The sequence below is a fragment of the Bos javanicus genome, chromosome 2, assembly GCF_032452875.1.
Source record: "Bos javanicus breed banteng chromosome 2, ARS-OSU_banteng_1.0, whole genome shotgun sequence".
In the NCBI taxonomy this organism is placed as follows: domain Eukaryota; kingdom Metazoa; phylum Chordata; class Mammalia; order Artiodactyla; family Bovidae; genus Bos; species Bos javanicus.
Window position 1 is genome coordinate 133,204,902 of NC_083869.1, and position 24,492 is coordinate 133,229,393.

The following is a 24,492-nucleotide window of genomic DNA, read 5'->3' on the forward strand; positions in this document are numbered from 1 at the left end:
AAAAAAGAAAACCAAAATACTCAGACTTCTGCTCCACCGCCCCCGCAACCTTCCACAGATCAATAAATGGCAAATCCTTCTGGTGCTGATCAAGCTGAAAATCTTAGCATCATCCTGACTCCTTTCTTCTCATGCCCAGAGTTGCATCTCTCTGCTGTGTGACCTAGGGTTTATCTCCCCAGGCCTCTGTTATGAGGATTAAATGTTATTATTTGTAGAGTGCATAAGAGTGCCCATCACACAGGAAGTCCCATATAAGTGCTTTTGAAATAAATAACAAATGCCTTTCATACAGAAAGGGCTTTCCAATGGCCCTAGTCCCCCTACAGTCCATTCAGAACACAGCAGTCTCCCCATCCCTTGAAAGGCCAGGCCAGATCCTGTCCCTGCCCTGCACCTCTCTGACCTCACTCCGCTCCTGCCTCTCTCCGCGTGTTCAATCTGAGCCACCCATTTCCACCTCCTTGTGCCACAAACACACCAGGGACTGTCCTCATTCGGACTTTGCCCTTGCTGTTCCTTCTACCTCCCTCTGATCAAATGTTAGGCCTTCCAGAAATCCAAAAGAGAAGAGATATATGTATACGTATAGCTGATTAACTTTGCTGTACAGTATAAACTAACACAACATTGTAAAGCAACTATGAAGGGTTAGTCGCTCAGTCTTATCTGACTCTTTGTGACCCCACGGACTGTAGCCCACCTCTGTCCATGGGATTCTCCAGGCAAGAATACTGGAGTGGGTAGCCATTCCCTTCTCCAGGGGATCTTCCTCACCCAAGGATCCAACCCAGGTCTCTTGCAATAAAAATTAGTTTTAAAACAAGTTAGGCCTTCCTTGGCCCCACTTTTGCTAATCTGAGGCTGGTTCCCTCACTCTGATTTTCCTCCACATCTCCATTTTTATTTAGTACCTAGTTGTCTCCCCTCCCTTGTTTAAACTCTGCAACAGGGAACGTCTTGTCCATTGCTCTATGCTTAAGAGCCTAGAGCAGGGCTTGGTAGACAGTAGATGCTCAATAAATAGCAAGAGAAAATTCCTAAACGCCACGCCCTTGTCTGAATCCTCTTAATACAGGTCTGAATCATTCTTGGGGGACTTATCTGGGTCACTTTCAATGCCAGTGGTGGTTTTTACTTGACTGTGAGCTATACCTGAGGACGGGGCGGGCTGTCATGGCCTGGCTGGTGGAGCCCATTCCTGTCATTTGTACAATGTTCTGTAGTTTACAATCCCCTCACCAGTGGCCTGATTTGCATCTGACAAAAGAGAGAGAGAGAGGGCAAGCTAGGGAAGACAGTTATTACTAGCGGGGCTAGCGTCCCAGGCCTCCTGACTTCTAGATCAAGCGTAAATACTTGTTGAGCGAAGAGAAAAGAACATTTGAGTCCCTGCGCGGAATGAAGCAGCCCCCCTGGGCAAATGGGCGGGCGCTCCTCTTAACATGTGACGTTTCTCGTTCCGGATTTTCTCATTTCTGCCTGGGTGGTGCTGACAGCATCCTCGGAGCAGGGGAAAGATCGTTATGTCCCTTTCATCCCTGCGATCTTCGGGGCCGCACCCCACGCTCGGTGTGTGCTGGCTGCTCAGAGAGGAACGTGGCCCGAGGCCCAGTTTTCGCAGCGACTGGCTGCGATGTTCACACGCAGCAAAAATCGGCAGTGCGGGGGTTGCACTCCGGGATCGCTCGCCCCGCCGTGTCTCCCGGCTGGCCGCACCAGTTCCCGGCGCGCCGCAGGGGCGAGCGCGTGCAGGGGAGTGGGGGTGGCGGCTGACCGCTCCGGGTCCCAGCGCCTTCCGCATCCCCGCCCGCAGGACCCGCCCCTCAACAGGCCCCGCCCCTCGCAGCCCCGCCCCTCGCTTCCGGGTTTGGGGCCCCGCCCCCCCTCGCCGCGCTCCATACTTGGCGATAGCCGAGGCCTTGCGCGCTCATTGGCCGACAGCCGGCTGCGTGGGGGGCGGGCCCAGGCCGGGCAGGGGCGGGGAAGGAAGGAAGGCGGCGGCGGCGGCGGCTCGGCGCGGGGGGAGGGGGCGCTGACCCGGATGTTCACTCTCGGGCACCCGGGGAAGTGGAAGCGCCGGGCCCTGCTGCGGGGGGGAGAGCCACAGACGCCGGGACCGGGAGCGCCGCCGCCGCCGCCGCCGCCATGGTAAAGGCCTGATGGCCCCCGCCCCGGCCCGGGGCCCCGCCGGGGCTCGGACCCCTCCCGCCGCCCGGCCCGGCCCGCTGAGGGTGGGCTCCCCGGGTGGGGGAGGGGCGCGCCCGGAGCCCGGGGGGACCCCCTCCGGCTCTCGGGAGGGGGCCCGGCTGGGGGCGACCCCGGCCCCCGCCCCTGCTTCCAGCTGGACTCCACGTCCGAGTCCAGGCTGCCCTCTCCCGTAGCCCGGGCCAGACCCTTCTGGACCCGTGGTCCCGGCCGGGCACCCCCTTCGGAGACCCAGGCGTGGTCCCTCTTCCCCCCGGACCGGCCCGGCCTAGGCCCCCATACCCTGTCCCTCCGGCCCAGGCTGGGCTGTCGCTTCTTCCTCTTCCAGCCCAGGCTAGGCCTCTGTCCCCGTGCCCCCTTCTCCATGGCCTCAGTCCTCCGTCCTCCCTTCTCCGTGGCCTCTGTCCGGACCCCCAATTCTCCCCTTCTCCATGGCCTCTGCCTCCTTCTCAATGGCCTCTGTCCCCCGTCCCCCCTTTTCCATGGCCTCTGTCCCCGTCTTTCCCCCTTCTCCATGGCCTCAGTCCGGACCCCCGTTCGCCCCTTCTCCATGGCTCTAGCCCACATTTGCTCCCCTCCGTTTCGCGGCCTCAGCCTGGCTCGTCTCCTCCCTCCGCGGTCTCAAGTCTGGACCGCACTCCTGCGCTCCGGGCCCTCGCCCGGACGTCACCCCCTCCGCGCCCGCCGTCCCCCTTCCCCGGACTTCTCACCGCCCGGCCTGCGTCGGCCCCACTCTGTCCTGGGCTTGGGCCCCTCTCCCCCGCCCGGGGGCCCCCGACCCAGGTGGTCCTCTCACCTCCTCCCGGGGCGCGCCCTCCTTGCCGCCAGTGGGAAACGAAGGGCGCCCCCCGGCCCTGGTGGGGACGCGATCCCGGGGTTGCGCGGTGCTCCGGGCAGCGAGCGGGCGAGGGCAGGGCGGGCATCAGTGTGTCCGGAAGGCAGCGCGGCGCCCCGCGGGCCCTCCCCCGCGACCGCCGCCTGGGCGCCGGGGGGCGCGGGACTAGCGGAGCGCTCTGTCGGGGTCCGCAGGGCGCCTGGGGTGTGCGCGCGAGCCGAGGGGTGAGGGCGGGGGAGCCGCGGGGCCGGGGATGAGCGCACAATCGCCCTTGTGAGGCCGCCGCCTTTGGGGGGCCCCCCGGGCTCCGAGGCCAGCAGACGGCCCGGACACGATGCACCCCTGCAGACGCAGCCTCCCTTTCCCCCTCAACTGTCAACTCGTGAAGGTTGGAACTGCAGATTATGGAGGTGCCTCGGACCAGGTGAGCCGCCGCTGGCTCCGCTCTGCTGTTTGTTTTGGTAATGAAGGCAGCTGCTCGGCGCTGCCGAGGTTTCACCTAGGCCCCCCATCGGCCAGCCCTCCACTTTTGGAACCTTCTTGCCGGGCAGGCCCAGCACCCAGATTGGAAGGGCCAGAGGGCTTCTGCCTCAAGTGGCCAAGGAGCCTTGGGCGAGTGGACTGAGTGTTCAGGCTGGGGGCAGGCAGATGTTTGCATGTGGACTTTGGGCCCCAAAGGGTTTTGAGCTCTCGGTTCCTTGTTTAAGGAAGAGATGTTGCTGCTGAACTAGGGTGACTAATTCAGAGCAGCTCGGTTTTTTCTTAACGCCTTCCTGTATGGTGATGATGAAAAACGTGGTCCTTGTGATTGGCCTTCTCTGATAGCATCGGTGGAGAACTGACTGCAGGGGAGGTGGCCCAACCCCAGGCCTGGGTGGGGAAGGACTTCTCCAGGACAGTTCTGGGTGAGGACTCAGAGGGAGGTTTTGTACATTTGCTGTTAGGGCAGAGGCGGGGAGGAGGGTTGGCGTGGCCAGTGGACCTGCTCATGGCAGCATCTCTGGCTGTTTGGGGGTCGGGTGCAGTTGGGAGCAGCTTGCCTTGGCCTGAGCCCCAGAGGTGATGGAAGGATGTCTGTAATGACCCAGAAGGGACCGGATGATACTTGAGGCTCCTGAGCATCCTGTATTTGGGTTTTACTTAGATAATCTGAAAGGATCATGGGAGGAGTGGTGGGAAAAGGCCTTTTCTGGAAGGGTGGGTGGGGCTACTAGGTGCCAGGCCCTTAACCCGCCCAGGGCCTTGTGAGGCAGTTACTGTCCCCATTTTACATGGGAAGAAGCTGGGGTTCAGACAGTGGGATAACTTAAGTAAAGATGCTGTTTAGTTGACAGAGGGCTCTGACTGCATCCTTCCCATTGTCCCAGGCTGCTTGTGTGTTGAGGATGTGAAGGACACTGTTTAGAAAACAGTGAGGATGGTCATTCAGATATGGGGAGGGGGGAGCAGCACTGACTGGCTACTGACGCGGTCCTGGTCGTTTGCACAGGGATATCGTTTCATAGTGAAACAGTGATGATGTGATGCAGGCTTACTTGACGTGAACTCTCTCAGGGCAGGGAGTTTTGTCTTTTGTTTTGCCTGTCTATATCCCTGGGGCCTAGAACAGTACCTGGCACTGAAGGAAATAGCTCGCAGTGTTCCCTTTTGGGGCGTGTCTTGAACTTAGCCATTTGGATTTCATTCTCATGGTCTTAATAACTTGTTCTTAGTATCCCCCTAGGCTTGTAAGTAATTTCTGACTGCTTATTGTTCAGTTTCTTCCCTGCTTGAATATTCTGACTAATAAACCAACATAGACCAGTTGGGATAGGGCAGAAATGGTGGTGTAGGGTTGCATAATAGGTAAATTAATTAAGACCATTGTGTTTTTTATTTTCAGTAGGTTTGATGGTAGAGAAACCAGCTAGTTCTCAGTTATCTAACTTAGAAGGAAATAGCAGTTTGAGAATCAAATACTTTGGACTTTGGAGAAAATGCCATGATTTTTGTTGGCATCAGTTATAAATGCATAGGCAAATAGAATTTCTTTGCATTCTCTTAGCAGGTAATAATCTCACTATTGTAAGTGCTTTATAGTTACAGAGCACTTTTCCTTGCCCAGCTCTAACTTCTAATGTAGGAATTAATGTTAATTTAGAATTATGATTCTGGTGCTGGGTGGTGGGGCTGCAGCATGCAGGGATGGGCCGGGCCCCCTCTGGAGTTGTCCCTCCAGCTCCCACATGGTTTGGCCTGACAGGAGAGGAGAGGAGAAGCCTGTTGTACTGTGACAAGGGGAAACCATACTGTTGGTGTCTTGGCTGGTCTCCTGTAGGTGAGACACACAGCTCAGACCCCACATGTATATACAGCCTTGTTCATTTCAACCCAGCTGGATGTTCTTTGGTGGAATCCTTCAAAAAAGTGGCCCACGGTTGATCAGTTGGCTTGAGATGAAGGAGATGCTAAACCATCTGACTGAAGCAGATATTCCTGTTTATAACCCAGAACTCCTATTCTTTTATGTCCCCTGGGGGAGGGGAGGGGACAGATGACTGGCGCACAGGGAAATGGTGGCTGGGCAGGTCCTTTGAACATTGAGACTCTTGCTTCTTAGGGAAATGCATGCCATCAAGCAGAGTGGGGTGTGAGGGGGTGCTGGGAGCTAACAGGTAAGATTAATACACTGTACGCAGCATGCGTATGAGGGGCTTTCTGTGTGCTGGTCTGTGTACTGGGGACAGGATCATACAGTGAACAAGACAGACAGGTCCATGCCTTCACAGCTTGCGTTACTTGGCCGGGAGGCATGTCACTCTTACCTGAAGTTTAAGGAAGCAGAGCCTTGATTAATATAGCTGCGAACACACTTGCATGAGGTGATGTGGGAGACTTAAGAGAAGGTTGGAGCTTGTGCCAGGCTTCAGCCCTGGCCTTGGGATGTGCACCCGCCCTTGAGATGGCACTGGCCCCACAGTCTGTCCCCTGCAGACCGGAAGCTCTCCCAGCGGGCAAGGTAACCTTGTGCCCTGGAAATCCAGCCCTTCTCTTCTGGGTAGTGACCACTGATTGAGGATCTGCCGTCATCCAAGAAACCTGACTTAGGTCTTGCCTCATCCCCGGATGGACGCTGGAGAGGCTGAGTGACTGGTGTGAGTGCTGGATCTGGGACTCAGGTGTGGGTCCACCCATCCCCTGTGCTGAACATTCACTCAGTTCCTAAGAAACTACGAGCAGCAGGGACCCCAGTACAGACTCTGGTCCCGTTTTTCCTTGTGGTGGATCCTGCCAGTGAGAGAGTGGGGCGTGGACGTCCAAAGTGTGCAGAATCTCCCACGAGCACACTTGCATAAGAGCGGCGAGGGGCTTGGCTGGTGTCCGGGGCTAAGACTCCACGCTCCCAAGGCAGGGGGCCTGGGTTCCATCCCTGGTCAGGTAGATCCCACGAGCTGCAGCTAAGAGATAGTGAAGTGAAAGTCGCTCAGTTGTATCAGATTCTTTGCATCCATGGAATTAACCAGGCCAGAATACTGGAGTAGGTATCCTTTTTCCTTCTCCAGGGGATTTTCCCAACCCAGGGATCGAACCCAGGTCTCCCGCATTGCAGGTGGATTCTTTTCCAGCTGAGCCACAACGCCGCAACCAAAGATCCCGCACACTGCAACAAAGATTCAGGATCCCAAGAGCTGCAGCTAGGATCCCGGTGCAGCCAAATTAAAAAAAAAAGATCAGTAAGAGCCATGCCGTTTTTGAATCTAGGCTTTTAGAGATCAGGTCTCTGGGGTGAGGAGGTGGAGGCTTGCCTGCTGCGGGAGCTCTGGCCCTCTTGCAGCAGCCCCACTAGGAAGGTCCATCCAGCCTTAGGAGGGAGGCAGCATCGCATGCAGACTTAGGAGCCAGACAGCCTTTGGGATAACAGTACCTCCTCATAGGGCTTTTATGAGGATTAAATGAGATAATACTCTTCAAATGCTTTCCGGCACATAATTAACATGCATCATGACTATTGCTGTCGCCATTTAACAGATGGGCGTCAGAGGGGTGAGCGGTTCGTCTGTCTAGCTACTAAGTGGAGGAACCAAGTTTTCTGGTTTCCGAGGTAGACCCCTTTCCTCTACTCTTTCCAGCCTGGTGAAGGCAGATATGAAGTTTGTTTGGCTTTGGGCTGTGTCTTGAACAAAGCACGTCGCTGGCAGGGTCTGAGGCTCTGCTCCACCACAGTGGACCAGGCGCTGTGTGCTCCAGATACCACATGGTGCCGTGGCCTGATGCTGTGTCTCGGGCTCTAGATACCTGGTCTGTGCCCGGTGGAGCCCCCCGTGAATGGAGTCCGTGCCTTCTGCCACACCTGTGAGCCTGTGAGCTCCTCGAGGGCAGACACCTTGTCTGTTTGGGTCCCACCAAGAACCCACACTTCCCATGGTGCTCCTGGCACTTGGTGAGCGCCTCATAGATGCAGAATGAGCAAGTGGTGGTTGCTGAGAGGGGGCTGCTCCCCAGGACATGGGCTCTGAGGTTTGGCAGATGGGTGAGGAGTCCTGTTTCTGCAACTCAGTATGTGACCAAAGCGAGGATCGTACTCTCCTTCGACAGGCAGAGCGAGAGCCGCATTTTATAGGGATCCGGGGAGAAAGAGGTGGACATTGTAACGTGCTTAACCCATGCTTGGCGCACAGCGCATGGTCGCCGTGCTTCTCGTTTGCTTTGTCCTGTGCCCTCCACATAAGGATGTGAATTGCCCTGATCCCCATGCTCGGGTCCAGTAGGGGAGGCCAAGTGCACCCAGAGAGCTAAGTGCCGCCGGAAGGAAGCAGTGAGAGGAGAGGCTCAGCGGGCCCCGCGTCTGTCCGTCCCTGCGGGCTTGCCTTGCAGTCCGCTGCCTGCTCCACACCCTGCTGACCACACCAGGCAGCCTTGGTGGGGACGGGGTGGGCTGAGGCCCGGAGAGACCATGACCAGGTGGAGAAGAAGGGGTGGGGTGCAGGGGCCTGGAACAAGAGCAGAGGTCAGGGTGACAGTCACCTGGCGAGTTTGGGGACCAACTGCAGAGTGCACGGCCGGGGTGGGGGAGCCTCTGTCTCAGGAGGGAGTTGTGGAGCGCCTGAGTTGCTAAGCTAAGGAGTTTGCATTTGATCTGGGACAGCATGGAGCCAAGTTAGAGTTTTGACAGGGCAGGTGGAAATTGGAGGAGGCTGGCAGAGTCGTGGTATTTTAGGAAGAGGCATCTGGTGGTGGTGTGCAGCCGGGAGGGAGGCGTTTACAAGCATCACCCTGCAAGGTTCTCAGGGTCCCGGCTGCCGAGTGGCTGCGGGGAGGAAAAAGGAAGGGGTGGGGTGAGAAAGATGAAGATAGGAAAGCTGTGAGCCGTCGTGATTGATCATGTCTGGGCTGCGGGAAACCTGTCCTGGAGCTGCCCTGTTCAAGCATTTGGACAGGATGCTTTATCACTGACCCAACAGCTATTTCTGGGCAGTTTAAATCCTAGATAGTGGTGTCTGCAAAACCTTGATATCCTCCTCATGCCTGAACTGGGGTTTCGGTCTGGTTAGCCTGGGGACCCAACCGCCCAGCCCTCTCTGCCTCTGTGGTGGCACCGAGTCCCACTCAGGCTGTGCGACCCTCACGTCCCCTGCATCACCTGGCCCACCAGCCCCTGGGGCCTGAGCTCTGGGTACCAGGCGCCTCTGTCACTCGTGACTTTTTCCACAGGGTCATTCATTCCCTGGATGCTTACCCAATAGTCAGACCTATAGAAGGTGACTCCTAAGCAGAGGAGGCAGATAAAAACAGGCTGGTCTGAGATTGTGCCTGACTGGGTCATCACCTGGTCCCTCTCCCCCCCCACCCCCCGATTTCAGACAGCTCTGAACACCTCTGAGAGGAACCTTCCTCTGCAACTACTTCTTCCAAGGCCGCAGCAGCCCTGGCTGTTTGTCCACCTGCCTCGTGGCGGTTATTGTGAGGACTGAGTGAGTTTACACGTGGAGAGGGTAGAAGGTGCCCAGTACTCTGTCGGTACAGCAGGACTGATTACGTTACTAACATCGATGGTTGAGAGGTGTTTTACGTAACCTCCAGGCCGCCTGGGGGCTAAGTGGTAGTGGCCTCGGTTCTCTTGAGACCCCGGAGAGGCAGAGGCCCTCGCCGTCGCCTGGCGATTGGAAGGGCTTCCAGCCCCGTGCTTTCTGCCCTCGAAGCTCCCACCGCACCGCAGGTCGCGAGCGCGTGTCCACTGGCTCGGCCCGACCGTCTCCACCCACTGCTTAAGCCGCTCTGCAAAGCTTCCTCTTCTGGCGTGGAACTTGGCGGGCCCTTCAGAGTTAGGATCTGCTCGGAAATCCGTATTAGATTAGTGTTACCTGGACTTAGCATCTCAGAGGTTTCCCTAAGATTTGGGCGGAGGACTCACTGTAGGTACTAAGTGAAGTATCTTCAGTGTAAAAAGTGAGGGTCTGTCAAGATGCTTTTGCGCGCGCCCTTTCTGCCGGGGTCCGTGACAAGCAGCGTCCCCTTGGGAGGTACCAGGGGCTCTCCCCCTTGTCGGCGGCGGCGAGAGAGGCAGACAGGTCGGGTGTGGCTTGTTCACAGGGCCTGCTGCCGCTTGAGGCGTCTCCCTGAGTCTGCGGCCCTGAAGAGGCTTGTCTGATTCCGCGGGGACGGGCGTCCCACGAGCTGTCCTGGGCCCAGGAGCTCGGAGGACGAGCTTTTTACCTGCTGCACGCTCCTGCGGAGAAGTCTGATCTAAGACCCTGTGGCCCCCGAAGGAGCTCCTTTTGGGTTTGTCTCGGTCTGACCCGAGGCTTCATTTTTTTATCAGCCCCTCGCTTCTCTGCTGAGCATGGCTTGGTCAGCGCGCGGTTCCTGGAGCTGGATGCAAATGCAGCAGCGGCCGGGCTGGCCCGCTTCAGGCGCTTGGCTCTGTGAGAGTTTCTTTTCTTTTTGCCACATCACACGGCAAAGGCGGAATCTCAGTTTCCTGACCGGGGCTGGAACCTGTGTCCCCTGCATTGGAAGGCAGTCTTAACCTGGACCACCAGGGAAGTCTCGCTCAGATTTTCTGACGTGCGCCGTCTTTGCTTCCTTCTGTCCCCTCCTCCGGACAACTCTTGTCTCAAGATCTCTTGCAGCCATAGGGGGTGTGGAGCCCCAATAGTCCGGGGTTTTGAGGCCTCTGACTTGGTCTCGAGGAACAGGAAACGGAGGTGCAGCATCCCTCCGGTGCATTATCAGGTCTCCCTCCCAGACTCTCAGTCACAGAACCGCCTCCCTTCTGCCCTGGTTTCTTCTGGGTGCACAGTCACTCTCTAACTCTCTCAGCCCCAGCCCTGTGAGGTCTGTTTCCTCATCCTGCAGATAAAGCTCAGAAAGGTTTAGTAATTTGCCTAAGGGGCCCGGCCAGTTAGTGCCAGAGCCAGCGTTCAGATCCAGCCGTCCCGCTCCTGTCGGGTCAGTTCTGTGGTCCTGCCTGCTCATGCGTGGACCCACCACGTTTATCTTCTAGATGAGGAACCCGGGGCCGCGGGGCTCACTGCGGGTCCTGCCACGGTGGCTGAAGAAGTCTGAGTTTAGGTTAGAAGTTCAGAGGGTTGGGACTTCCCTGGTGGCTAACAGTCTGCCTTGCAATGCGGGGGATTTGGATTCAAGCCCTGGGGGGTGGGGGGAGGTGCGGGGGCAAGATCCCACATGCTACTGAGCTTGAGCACCGCAACTGGAGTCTGGGCACTGCGGTGGAAGATCCCACGTGACGCGTCTGGTGAATCCGAGTGCTGCTACTCAGAGCTACATACCGAATAAGTAAATACTTTAAAAAAAAAAATGTTAGGAGGGCTCTTTGGTGCAGGGTATAGAAAATGAAAGCAGCTGGAAGCTCCTGAGCCATGGTCTGCTTCCAGAAAGATGCCTGCTGAGCCTGCAGGTTAGGTGTGTCTCATCTGCCCTCCTTAGGGGGCACCTGGGCATTCCGGGCAGCACTGCTGTTCTTCGTGCTCGAGGTGAGCACATCCTGGTCGCTGTGGGGCCCCTGGGCTCTTCCCTGTGAAGCCCGTCCTAGCCTGGGCACCACAGACTGGGTCAGGGTGCCTGGGAACCTGCGGGGAGAGACCATACTGTTTTAGTAGTTGTATGACTTTGAGCAGGGTGAGCTGGTCACCTTCACAATGCCTGATACCTTCTGTTTCTTGTCCTCGGGAGAGAAGACAGATGCCAGTTCCGCACTCAGCTCAGAGCTATGTGTGGTTGCCATGGTCCACTGTCTCTGGCACATGGGCCATGCTTTCATGTTGAATGCGTGAATGTCTGCTGCTGCTGCTAAGTCGCTTCAGTCGTGTCCAACTCAGTGCGACCCCATGGATGGCAGCCCACCAGGCTTCCCCGTCCCTGGATTCTCCAGGCAAGGACACTGGAGTGGGTTGCCATTTCCTTCTCCGATGCATGAAAGTGAAAAGTGAAAGTGAAGTCGCTCAGTTGTGTCCGACTCTTTGTGACCCCATGGACTGTAGCCTACCAGGCTCCTCTGTCCATGGGATTTTCTAGGCAAGAATACTGGAGTGGGGTGCCATTGCCTTCTCCGGAGTGAATGTCTAGTAGGTCCTAAATGAACGTAAGTGCCATCTCCCCGTTGACTTGACGCGTGTGCCTGCGTGCTCAGTCGCATCAGACTATGCATCCTATGAACTGTAGCCCGCCAGGCTCCTCTGTCCATGGGATTCTCCAGGCAAGAACACTAGAGTCGGTTGTTGGGCCCTCCTCCAGGGGATCTTCCCCACCCAGGAATCAAACCCACATCTCCTGCGTCTCCTGCATTGCAGGCAGGTTCTTTACTCTCTGGGCCACCTGGGAAGCCCGTTTGAACTACATGCGTGCTCAGGTCACTCCGTCGTGTCAGACTTTGCTTTCCTGTGAGCTGTAGCCCACCAGGCTCCTCTGCCCATGGAACTCTCCAGGCAGTCATACTGGAATGGATTGCCATTTCCTCCTCCAGGGGATCTTCCCGACCCAGGGATTGAACCTGTGTCTCTTGCATCTCCTGCATTGCCAGAGAGGTGCTTTACCACTGTGCCACCTGGGAACTTGCCATTCTCCTAGGTCAGAAATGGCCAAATACACACATTTCACGTGGTTCAGCCTATAACAGACCAAACAAGAGGGCCGGGCACTTCCAGAGGGAGGCTTTCGAGCACGTGTCCAGGTCTCCTGTGGGACCTAAGCCCTTGGCCACACCTGGCTTCTCAGGACAGCAGCGTTGGGCTCCTAGTCGGTCAGTGTCACTTCAGGTGGGAATGACGGGAGTGGAAGGAGCCGAGCGGGGTCTGCCCGTGGGGTTGGGTCTCCTGGTGCTGAAGACTGTCTGGAGGGTCCGGTGGTGGGGATCGGGGCCGTGTGGGAAGGCGCCCTAATGCTGCCGGCATTCGCTGCGGCTCTGCGCGTGGGGGGCGCTGAGCACTTGGCCGGGTCACACAGCTGACCGTCCTTGGAGTTGGAGGCAGGCTTGATTCCCTGGAGTGGAATCTTGACCTGGTCCTTGAATCCAGGTCATCAAGGGGCAGGTTCTGGAGCTGGACTGCTAAGGTCCTGGTCCGAACCTGCAGCCTTGGGCAGCTTCCTTCACTCTCTGCCTCAGTTTCTTTGCCTCACAGTGAAATTGTGGGAATAAGAGTATTTCTGATGGGTTTTATGAGGATTACATGAGTTAATGCGTGTAAAGCCAGACGCAGGATGGCATTAACTACTATTACTAATAATACTGCATTATTATCAGTGACATGGATTTTTGGCGTGCTGTTAGAGCCGAAAGAGACTTGAAATGTGGAAACTCCCTCTGCTTTGTGTTGGAAGAAGTTTGGACTCTGTGTTTTTGTTAGTTTCCCAGAGAAGGCGTTCCTTCTCCCAGAGCTCACTGGAAACACACCCTTGTAAGCACGGGCCTTACAGGCATGCACCTGCCTCTCCATGAGCAGGTTGCTGGAAATGATCCTTTTGTTTCAGGTTATAATATAAGTCACTCCTCTGGAAAATGGCTTAATTTTTTTTTTTCTTTCTCGGCATGAGTGGCCAAGTCTGGGGTGCCAGTTACACAGAGCGTCCAGAGCCTCCAAGGGGAGCAGGGCAGGGTACTAATCAGTGGGACTCGTCGCCCCGCCCCCCATGCCCCTGGATGTTCTGGTCATTTTCTCCTTTTCTGAAGGTGGCAGGTTTTCGCAGGGGCTCTCAGCTGCCACTAAGCAGTGTTGCATTTGTGAACTTCTGCAGACCTGCCAGACGTCACTGCCTCAGGGATTTCATGTTTGATTTTTAAGGACGTGTGTTTGATTTTAAGGTGTGTGGAGTGTTGGGGTTTAGGACTATAAGAAGGAGGCACAATAAAAGAAAATGGAAGGAAAAATGATCATTGGAAGGCAGTCTGGTGTAGTATAGTGGAAGGGAGACCCCTGAATCTTGTCTTCTCAGGGACGGTGTGAGCTCGAACTACCTACTTACTCTCTGGGCCTCAACTTTTCCTCATCAGTGAAGTGGACATAATGTCCTGCTCTTCTCAGAGGAATAAATAAGAATAACACGTCGCTGAAGCTCAGGCCTCGAACGATGCCGCCTTGTTATGCATAGGAATCTCAGCTTTTGTTTTGCAAATTAGCGCCGCTCCACTGGGAAGAGAATTGCATGGCTCTAGAAATCCCTGTACTAAGGAATACCCTAAATCTAAGACGCTGGTGTCCTCATGATCCTGAGGCGAGTCCTGACCTCCAGCGTCCCCAGGGCTGGCTCTGGCTGGGCAGTCCTCCGTACGCTGGCTTAGATAGAGGATTTATTGCGCGCAGGGAGCTGCGTGAGGCCAGCCTCTCTGCGCTGAGCGTTGCGGGCACCGCCTTCTGTCACGCATGCCCGGGCCCTGGTCCTGCCCCTGTTGTGCAGTTGTGAAGGTGGAGGCCTCAGTGGTTAATGAACCTCGTACAGGATCACACAGCTAGTCGGGCAGGGGTGGCCTTTAAACTCCATCCTTCTGATGACAGCATCCTGCCCCCAGTGCGCACTGCAGGCTGGCCCAAGGGTGCCTTTTCACGTACGGGTTTTCTCCTCTGAAGATCTACCAAGTGTTCTTCAGCAGTTTTTGCCTTCTGCAGCTCAAGGCAGACTGTTAGCCAGCCGCCCCCAGTTTGGCCCATCCGCGCCATCGGCCCTGGAGCCTTGGGTGAGCGTGCAGTAGCTGCAGTCCTTCGTTTGCAGGGAGCCTCACGTCCTGCTGGGAACTGCTGGCCCACGGAAGGTGTGGCCTCCGTTTTGAGGCCCCGGGCACCGCACCCTCTGTTCCTCCCTGCACCGTCTCCTCATCCCTGTGCATGTCTAGATGGCTCTGAGATGATGCACCTGTCGTAAGCAAACTGGCATGGGGACTCAGAGCCAGCCCACCCCTGGCTGTGCCACCCTGCAGCGGGGGCCGGAGATGAGAAATGTGCTGTAACAACAGCAGTGCTCCTAGATATCCTGCGACGGCTGGGCGTGCCAGCCACGAGAGGTAAACCCGAACGTGGCTACTGAGCGAGGCTCCTGTCCTCAGAGAGCTTCGAGCGCTGGGCTGTGCTGTCAGCACCTGTCCGTCCACAGAGTGGGCAGGGTCTCCGTGACTTCGGTCATCTCATCAGGCACTAGATGATATTCCTGGGAATAGGTCCCATCTTCCAATTCCTTATCCACCGTGATCTCTTCATTCCTGCCTTTAAATAACCTCCTCCAAGGGCATTTATGTCACAGCCCGCTAGAGCAGCCTTGTCCTCTTCTGCTGCTGCTAAGTCACTTCAGTCGTGTCCGACTCTGTGCGACCCCATAGATGGCAGCCCACCAGACTTCCCCATCCCTGGGATTCTCCAGGCAAGAACACTGGAGTGGGTTGCCATTTCCTTCTCCAATGCGTGAAAGTGAAAAGTGAAAGTGAAGTCGCTCAGTTGTGTCCGACTCTTAGGGACCCCATGGACTGCTGCCCACCAGGCTCCTCCGTCCATGGGATTTTTTTTTTTTTTTTTTTTTAAGAAGGAGATTGAGCTTTTATTTTTTTTAAATCAAAGTACAATTGTCAGACAACATCTATTAGTATCAAGTGTACAACATAATGATTGAGTGTTTGCATATGGCGGACTGTGGTTTCTGAACTTGCTGAATTCCAGATGGAGAGCACGCAGCAGCTCCTTGGGACTTTACTCCGGGATCCTGCTTTTATTTTCATTCCATGGAATCTGCTTGGTGCACATTGATTGTTGAGGAAGCGTTTCTTGAAATAACAGACAAGAACTTGTTGCTGTGGTCCCCAAGGAAGGGCCCGCCCATCGGTGACTAATTACCAGAACATGGACATAGAAGTAGCATTGGACCTTTGTATGGTGAGCTCAGAGTGCTCTGTGAGGCTAGGCTCCTACTCGCACATCCTTGTGAAGCATTGGATTAACTGCTGACACTCTGTAAGTTGAATTCCATCACATGGCAGAATCTCTAAGGAAAGGAAGAAAAACAAAAAACAAGATTTCTAAGCCTCAAGTGATGGGCTGTGTATTGAAACAAGTGCAGCCAGATTCCAGGTCAGCTGAAGCATTGAGCAGGCCCTCAGAGTGAGTAAGGAAACGGTGGCAGGAACAGCTGTCACTTACGCACTTTACTTAGCGCTTGACATGCATTATCCTGTTAGTTCCCCGAATTTTCCTTAATCACAAGGTCCTGGGAATTTAGGACTTTAGGTAAGCTGTGCTGCTGCTGCTGCTAAGTTGCTTTAGTTGTGCCTGACTCTGTGCAACCCCATAGACAGCAGCCCACCAGGCTCCGCCATCCCTGGGATTCTCCAGGCAAGAATATTGGAGTGGGTTGCCATTTCGTTCTCCAGTGCATGAAAGTGAAAAGTGAAAGTGAAGTCACTCAGTCGTGTTCAACTCCTAGCGACCCCATGGATTGCAGCCCACCAGGCTCCTCTGTCCATGGGATTTTCCAGGCAAGAGTACTGGAGTGGGGTGCCATTGCCTTCTCCTTAAGTAAGTTATACGTTGTATAAATTTAGATTCTACAGATGGCTAATCAGTGGCAGAGTCCAGACTTGCACCCAGCTGCTGTGCAGTTAAAGCCGCTGGCCTTCATCTCTGCTGTGTCATGGAGTGTCATCCTTCACTCGGCGCTGGTGGCTTGTCTGGATCCCACCGTGAGTCCCCAGGCACTGGGACTAGGGTCCTCCGTCTGAACGCTCTAGAATCGACTCCACGCCCTGGAGCAGGCCATTGTCTTTTCTACCACATGAACTCAGGCCCATTTGAAAACTCACCTTTGAACGTGCTTGTCCAGTGACGCATGGAAAGACCACACTTTTCAACATGACCTTGTTGAGTTCCTGTTGTTTAGTCACTTAATTGTGTCCGACTCTTTGCGACCCCACGGACTGTAGCCCACCAGGCTCCTCTGTCTGTGGGATTCTCCAGGCAAGAATACTGGAGTGGGTTGCCATGCCCTCTTCCAGGGGATCTTCCTGATCCAGAGATGGAATCCAAGTCTCCTGTGTTGCAGGCAGACTTTTTACCACTGAGCCACCTGGGGAGCCCCAGAAAGTCAGTTAAAGAGTTGAAGAGATCTGTGGGCAGATGCAGGTTCAAACCCGGGGCCTTTTGAGACTTTCTGTTGTGTTGCAGTGTACACAGGAGATGTGAATTGCAGTGACAAAACGCTGGAGAAAATGTAGATTGAAAGATAGGAAGTAGAAAGTATTGTAGGTAGAGAGATTGAAAAACGGTGGTGTGTCTCTTCAGTGGGACGTGATGTTTATCTACACACACACGTATGTGTGTTGTATGTATTTGTCTCCCCTCCTTTTGAGTCACTTACGCTAACTCCTCAGGAGTGCGACCACAGGGCTGAAGAGGACCCACGTTTTCCTCTGCACCCAGCCTTCCCGGCACTTCGCTGTGGGAGCTGCCGTAGCTTCTGCCTCCCTGGCTGGCCCTTGGGGCCCTCTGATCTGACCGGTTGAGAGTGCTCTTTGCTTTCCTGCAGAGTAGCCCAATCTAGTGTTTGCCTTCTAGATGGTGTTGCTACCTCTCTCTCCATGTAGAACTGTTCAGTTTCCTTTGAGTTGCCTCATCTTTTCAACTTGAATTATTTAAGCGGAAGGATTTCCCTGGTGGTCCAGTGGCTAAGATTCCGTGCTCCCAATGCGGGGGCCAGAGTTCGATCCCTGGTCAGGGAACTAGATCCCACATGCTGCAACTAAAGGTCCCAGGTGCCACAACTGAGACTGGGCACAGCCAAATAAATGAATATTTTTAAAGAAAGACAAAAAAAGGAGTTATTTAAGGGGAAGCTTTGTCCTTACGTAAGTGGAAGACTAATATTAATTGCCCTGAGTAGAAAGTGCACGTTAAACAAACCTGAGTGACTGTGGTGTGGGGGGTGCAGCATCTGTAGACCAGCTGGGTTGGTGCCCACCGGTGTCCGGTGCCTTCCTGGCTCTGGGCCTCCGAAGACCCTGGGGGAGGGAAGATGGTGGCGGGCAGGGGTGTGTGCAGGGGCCCTGAAGGAGGTGTTCGGCTGGGAGCCGTCAGGGCAGGGGCCCCCGGGGAGAGGTCCAGGAAGAGAGTTCTCCTTTGCCAGAAGGACAGGGGGGCAGGTCCAGAGGACAGCAGGTGCCGGGACGCGGAAGTCACGTTCAGAGACCCCGACAGCAGCACCACGTCCCCGGAGCCAGGAGGGTGGGCGAGCTCGGCGCAGAGGCCGGGCGCCCTGTAGGGCAGGCCTGCGCGTGAGGGGGGCTCGGGGTGCCCCGTCCCTTTTAGCACCCTTTGTAGCCTGACCGGACGGCAGCCCAGCAGTCGGCTTGCTTTCCTTGGGCGTCATTTGCTGCCGGCTCCCTCCCACCCCCGCCACCCCTCAACCCAGCCTTCCGGGCGCTGGGTGCTGGGGTGGGCCCGGGGCTCAGGGCGGAGAGACAGGCGGGCCCAGCCCAAGCTGCCCGTGGGCTAGCGGAGGAGAGGGGGCCGTCTGGATGGCCATGGGCACCAGCGGCAGGGGCCCCGGGAGGCGTCCCCTCCGCTCGACATCCCTTTGGAACCTGGCATCACTGTGAAAGATTTTTTGTCCTGTTTTCTCTTTTGTATGAAAGGAACACGTTTGGGGTCCCCCTCGGGGCCCCTGTGCTGAGGACTTGGCACTTTGATTGCTGTGGACCCCTCAGTTCAGTCCCTGGTCAGGGACCAAGATCCCACAAGCTGGATGGCACGGCCAAATAAATAATGTGCTCATTACAGAAAAGCTGGAAAACAGAAAAGGAGGGAAAAATGTGCCCATAATCTTACTTGCCAACAGCTACTCCTCACCTTTTGGTATGTCCGTTCAGCAGCTTTGTCTCTGTACAGGTTAAAGGTTTTTCCTGTGATTGAGTTCATACTGGTCTGTGATATGTTTCTACAATGTCTGTTTGATTTGTGACCGTGTCGGTTCTTAGTTGTCGCATGTGGAATCTTTGCTGTGACACGGGGCTTGTCTCGAGTTGGCCTCTCACGGGCTCCAGGGCGCCAGGGTCAGCAGCTGTGGCTCACAAGCTTAGCTGTCCCAGAGCACGTGGGGGCCTTAGTTCCCTGACCAGGGTTTGAACTCGTGTCCCCTGTATTGGCAGGCAGATTCTTAACCACTGGACCATCAGGAGTTCCCCTGGGTTAATTTTATATTCTGCTTTTTTCCTTATAAGATTTTCTTGTTTATGAACCCTTCAAGAACATTTTAAATGACTAATATTTTGACTGGTTGATACAGTCATTTGGTTAACCATTACCCTAGAGTTGGACTTCCCTGGTGGCTCAGCTGGTAAAGAATCCACCTGCAGTGCAGGAGACCTGGGTTCGATCCCTGGGTTGGGAAGATCCCCTGCAGAAGGGAAAGGCACTCCAGTATCCTGGCCTGGAGAATTCCATGGACTGGATAGTTCATGGCGTCGCAAAGAGTCAGACGCGACTGAGCGACTTTCACTCTTAAGAGTCGGACACTTGGGGGTTCTAGGTTTTCTCTGTGTGTCGCTCTGCGCTGAGGGTCTTTGTCCATCTCTGTTGTTTTTCCTGCTCTGTTCTGACTGCTCCAGTAGCCTGTGTCTGAAGGTGTGGACCAGCTCTCCTTGCCCGAGTGTATACAGTGTTCTTGTTGCTTTGGGCTTTCATTCTGTAAAGTCACCACCAACACTGACTAAGCAAATCCTGAACCGTTGCTCCCAGGGGAGCACGGTAAGGTTCCTGGGATGCTCTGGTGAAATTTTTGTCGTCTGATCGTTACATAACTGGGGAAGACAAATATTGCGTAGTATCACTTATATGGGGAGTCTTAAAAGAAAAATCAGATTCCTAGAAACAGAGTAGAAAGTTGGTTGTCATGGGTCAGGAGTCGGGGAAAGTAGGGAGAGGTGGGTAAAAAGGATTTGAGTTTCAGCTCTGAGATGAGGCGCTAATGTGAAACATTAAAAATATTTTTTTTCCCCTGATTTTTGTGTGTTTCTGCTTAAGGACACCTTACTTCATATATATTGCTGACTCATCACTGAAGCCAGGGCCGACAGCTTGTCCATTGCACGTTTTCTCTGTAAGCACATCTCAGCCCTTCTATCCTTGGGACGCTGGACAGTTTAAAAACTGCGCGGGGCCGTTTTTAAACAACAGAGTCCACAACGAGGCGGAAAGTGTGCGCGGAAAGGTGTGAGAAGCGCTGCGTTTACAGCGGAGAGCTGCACCTAGAAGGGCAGAGGTCGCCTCGTTCACACTTGGCTGGGTCGGGCGCGTTGGGGGTCTGGGATTCTTCTCCACTCTGCGTGTGTCTGGGTGACCCCACCAGTGGCCCCAAGGGTTCATTTGGGGGTTCCGCATACATTTTAGCCAGTGGGTAAATTTGCAGGATGGAACTTGAGCTAAAAACAATCGCCGATTCCTGCCAGCTGCCCAGCGAGCCTGGGCTGTGGCCCGTGTTGTACCTGCCTGGGGAGGGAGATGTAGTTACAGTGAGGAGGCTTTAAAAATAAGACTTTAGTAGAGTTCTTCCACATGTTTTGATTTTTTTTTTTTTTGGTTGGTGGGTGGTGTGGAGGGAAGAATAATCCCTATGAGTATTTGATACTTATTTTTCTGCTTAATCAGTGAGTCTCAAAGTCTGATAAGATCTGATGAGACTTTGCTAGTCACCCTGTTCCCTGTCTTAGAACAGGTGTGCTCTTGTCTTAGAGGAGGCCCGGCTACCGCGTGACCGTGAGGCCCTTTGTGTCGGTTGTATTTATTTATCGATTTGCCTCTGTTGGGTCTTAGTTGCATTTGGGGTCTTAGTTCCTGAACCAGGGATTTAACCCACAGCCCCTATACTGGAAGGTGGGTTCTTAGCCACTGGATCACCAGGGAAGTCCCTCCCTGGTGATTTCAGGCGAGACCCCCACTCGTCAGACCCACGGGTGGGGGACAGATGGCACTCCAGGGCCGCCGCTGCCCTGCAGTGTTTCTGGCTGCACTGCTGAGCCTCTGGTGCTGATGTGGAGACGTGTGATCCGAATTGTCCTTTAGACCAAAGCAGCCTGGTAATTCGGGCTTTCCTAGCAGAAGAGAAAGGAGAGTCATTGAGGTGAGGAAAGGGCTCAGACACTGACAGCTGGCCCTGGGGTAGGGAGCAGAGGGCGGTCACCTTGACAGTAGTCTCTTGAGTTGGGGGGTCCATAGGATGCAGGACCTTGACTCCCCCGACTGGGCTGACACTTGATGTTTGGGGTGGCTCGACAGGAGTTGGGGGATGAGACGGGAGGAGCGGGGCACTTTGTCCTCCGCTGCAGGGCCCTGGGTCCTGGTGCAGGAGCCGGGTCACCTGTGGGGACCACAGCAGGACTCCGCACCTCTGCTGTTCCTCTGGCTTCCTCCATTTTCCCTTCTTTCTGTTTCTTCCTTTCCTTTTATTCTTGCTTGCTTTAATCTGCCCCCGGATGAGCCCAGGATGGTGGAGACGTGTTCCCCTCCTTGACTGTCTACCAGCGCAGTTTAGTATCTCTGTAATGTTTTTCTTTAAATTGTCTTGAGCCTAACACCTCAGTCAACTTGAAGCAGAAACATCTATGAAATCACACTTTTGATGTGCTTAGTTATATTTTTCCCATGCATATTAAAAATAGGTAAACCACTAAACTGCATTGGTCCGTATCCCTTCTGACACACCTTTCTCAAACCCCGCTGACCTGTATACCATGCTCTGGAAAGTGCTGGAGTGGCAGAAAGAGCACTTGCTCCGGGAGTCTGGAACCCTGACTGCATCTTGGCTCCTGACCCACTGTGTGATGTTGACCTGTTCCCCTCCTGCCTCCTGGCCTCATTTGCTTCCCATTGGACTCAAGAGCCCGGGTGCCTCCGGGCTCAGGAGTTGAAAGGATGCAGGTCAGTGGTGCCGCCGTGGTTTCCTAGCCCCTCTGACAGCAGCTCAGGACTCTGACGTGGTCATGTAATTGATTTGTTCAAAGAAGTAGAGACTTCTAAAACACTGGAGTTCGGGAACAGTTTGTCTTCAAACGGGCTTCCTGTTTTTATTTGGGTTTCGGTGGTCACTGCTCGGTAGCAGGGAGGAAGGAAGCAGCTTGTTCAAGGGTGCAGAGGGAGGGTTGTGACCCTTCCATCCTTCTGGCTCCACCTCCCTGATGTGGGAATCTAAGACCCTCCTGGCAGGGCTCTCGCTGCAGAGGAGGCCAGATGCATCGAGCCGTGTGGTGTCTGATGTGGGTTCCCTGCCCGCCCTCAGCCCACGTGGTGTAGACCTCAGTGTTGCCTCTGTCCTGGGAGCAGAGTGGTTCTTGGACAGCCGTGTAAAGCTTGGCTTCTGGAGCCGGACTGCCTGGGTTTCGGTTCTCGCTGCTCCACTTTTAGCTGTGCTGCTCGGGGCTTCGTGTGACTCTCTGGGACTAGTTCCTCATCACGGGGTCTTTTGGAGACACTTTGGTACCTAGCAGGCAGTGAGGGCTCCGTTCATGCTGTTGATTTACCCTAATGGGACGATGCTGTCCAATTGAGGAGCAGCAGCTGGGATACAGGAAGTGCCCGGGAAATGGTGGCTGTGGCTTTCTAACCTGTGGCAGGAGGCCTGGTGTTCCACCCCCGACTCCTGTTGGGTGAGACCTTTCCTCCTCCCCACCCCTACCTGCTCTAAGCCTTTCGTGTCTGTAACCCTCCAACAGGAGCCCCATGTTAGACCCACCGGCGCATCTGAGCCTGCGCACAAAGCCCTTCTCTACATTTGGCTGGAAAAGAATTGTAACTCAGTTTTGGAAAGGGCAGTACAGTCATAACCTCCAGAAATAAAAATACGTGGCTAAAACGTTGTGTGGTGAAAAATCTCACTCTTGTTCTCCTCCAGCTTGCCCCTCCCTTCCTAAATCCTTGAGCCCTGGGTAACACTGCTAATATTTCTAGGGTCTCTTGAAGGCATTATTTACATACAGTAAAACTCACCAGTTTTAAGTGTCCATCTTAATGAGTTTCATTAATAATTCCATAACCACTCCCACAGTCAAGTTACAGAACAGTCCCCCACCCCAAAAAGTTCTCTCAAAAAGCTCACACCCTCCCCCCTTCCCTGGGCAACTCTGTTCTGCCTTTTCTGTAATTTCATAGAAATGGAATCATAGTACATAGACTTGTGCTTGATCGATTTCACTTAGCATGGTTTTTCTTTTTTGAAAAATTTCCGTGTTGTTGCATATATTGCTGTTTTGTTCCTTTTTAGAGCTGTATGGGACTCTGTAGTATCCCAAAACGAAAGTGAAGTCGCTCACTCGTGTCCGAGTCTTTGTGACCCCATGGGCTGTAACCTACCAGGCTCCTCTCTGTCCATGGCATTTTCCAGACGAGTTCTGGAGTGGGTTGCCATTTCCTTCTCCAGGGGATCTTCCCGACCCAGGGATCGAACCAGGGTCTCCTGCGTTGCAGGTGGACGCTTTCCGTCTGAGCCACGGGTGGGAACCAGCAGTGCCCCGGGGTTGGGTAAGTCAGTGTGCCCGTTCACCAGTTGGTGGACGTTAGGTGGTGTTTCCAGGTTTGGGATGTTATGAATAGTTCTGTTATAAATCTTCAGGGGTGAGTTTTTGTGTAGCTATGTTTTTTTTTCTGTCCTTGTGTTTTTCAGCATGACAAATACGAATAAATTCTGTTCCTCCCCCACTTTTTATGTAAAGGGTGAACTATTCTAAAGACACTTCTGGCGCCCTGTGTTTCTTGAATGGGCCCAAATACCACGTGGGGAGATCCCTGTCCAGTCTCTGATTTGTCCTGTGTGCTGGTGTCCTCGGAACTAAGGCCGCAGAGCTGTCTTCCTGCCTCCTGGGTGGGGTGGCGGCCTGGCCTGCTGGGAGCTCGGTGGGTGTGGCTGCAGAGAGGGTGACCGTGAGGTTCTGCTGGGCCTCAACGGGGTCACGTGAGTGCTTTGGCATCAGAATTGTGAAGGAAATTAGCTTGTGCACCAATCACATCCTGTTGCAAAACCACAGATGGTTAGCAGAGGTAATGCCCACCCTTTTTTTCTGTGTAAGTGAGGCTAGATGAGGGGCTGGTGGACCTGTTTTAAAGAAAGTTCCGTTTACTAATATGGAGGACAGTGGTGCAAATTATGTGTTTGTTCGGGACTCCTTTTACTAAAGACACAGTTTCACTTGTTCCTGGTCCCCACTGCTTTCCGGACTTCAGCATCCCTCCTTCCCCCAAGGATATACTGTTGTGATTTTTCTGAGGGAGATTAGGCTCCATGGAATGTGCAGATTTGCATAAAAAAAGAAGGCTGTTGAGGTCTTTCCCTTCTTAATTTCTGGTAGTGTTGTTAGTAGACAACAGGATTTAAGAAACTAAATCCACTGTTTAAGTAAAGGTATATATTGCCAAGAAGTCTTCTGCAGCTGTATTGACAACGAGAAGTGCATCAGGGTGGTGCTGAAAGTGTTCTTTGTCTGGGTGGTGGTGGTTGTTCAGTTCCTAAGTTGTGTCTGACTCTTTGTGACCCCATGAAGTGCAGCACGCCAGGCTTCCCTGTCCTTCACCATCTCCCGGAGTTTGCTCAGAATGTCTTTGTGCTGTCCTCTAATTACTAGCCACATGTGGCTCTTGGGGCTTTCCTGATGGCTCAGCTGGTAAAGAGTCCGCCTGCAGTGCGGGAGATCTGGGTTTGATCCCTGGGTTGGGAAGATCCCCTGGAGAAGAGAAAGGCTACCCACTCTGGTATTCTGGCCAGGAGAATTCCATGAACTATATAGTCTACAAGGTTGCAAAGAGTTGGACACGACTGAGTGGCTTTTACTTTGTGGCTCTAGAGCCCTTGAAATATGTCTAGTGTGATTGGGGACTGAATATTTAATTTTTAATTTAATTTTAATGAAAACTTAAACTTCAGTAACCTCATGTGGATGCTGGCTGCTGTATAGGTCAGCATGGGTCCAGAGGAATATTGATTTCCAGTGTTAAATTTTC

The 24,492-nt window shown here is 54.2% G+C and overlaps 1 protein-coding gene across 4 annotated transcripts in view; it reads left to right on the forward strand.

The window, feature by feature from the left end:
• The first annotated feature begins 1,919 nt into the window (after nucleotides 1–1,919).
• The window catches only part of CAPZB (capping actin protein of muscle Z-line subunit beta), a 140,005-nt gene continuing 117,432 nt past the window's right edge, over nucleotides 1,920–24,492 (forward strand). For 2 of the 4 annotated variants that reach the window (XM_061395021.1, XM_061395012.1), the window contains exon 1: nucleotides 1,920–2,151. In XM_061395021.1, coding sequence (XP_061251005.1) covers nucleotides 2,149–2,151 — 3 coding nt within the window. In that variant the 5' untranslated portion in view covers nucleotides 1,920–2,148. Of the gene's footprint in view, nucleotides 2,152–3,339; nucleotides 3,468–24,492 lie in introns of those variants that run through there. The other 2 variants (XM_061394993.1, XM_061395001.1) reach the window with 2 other exon arrangements.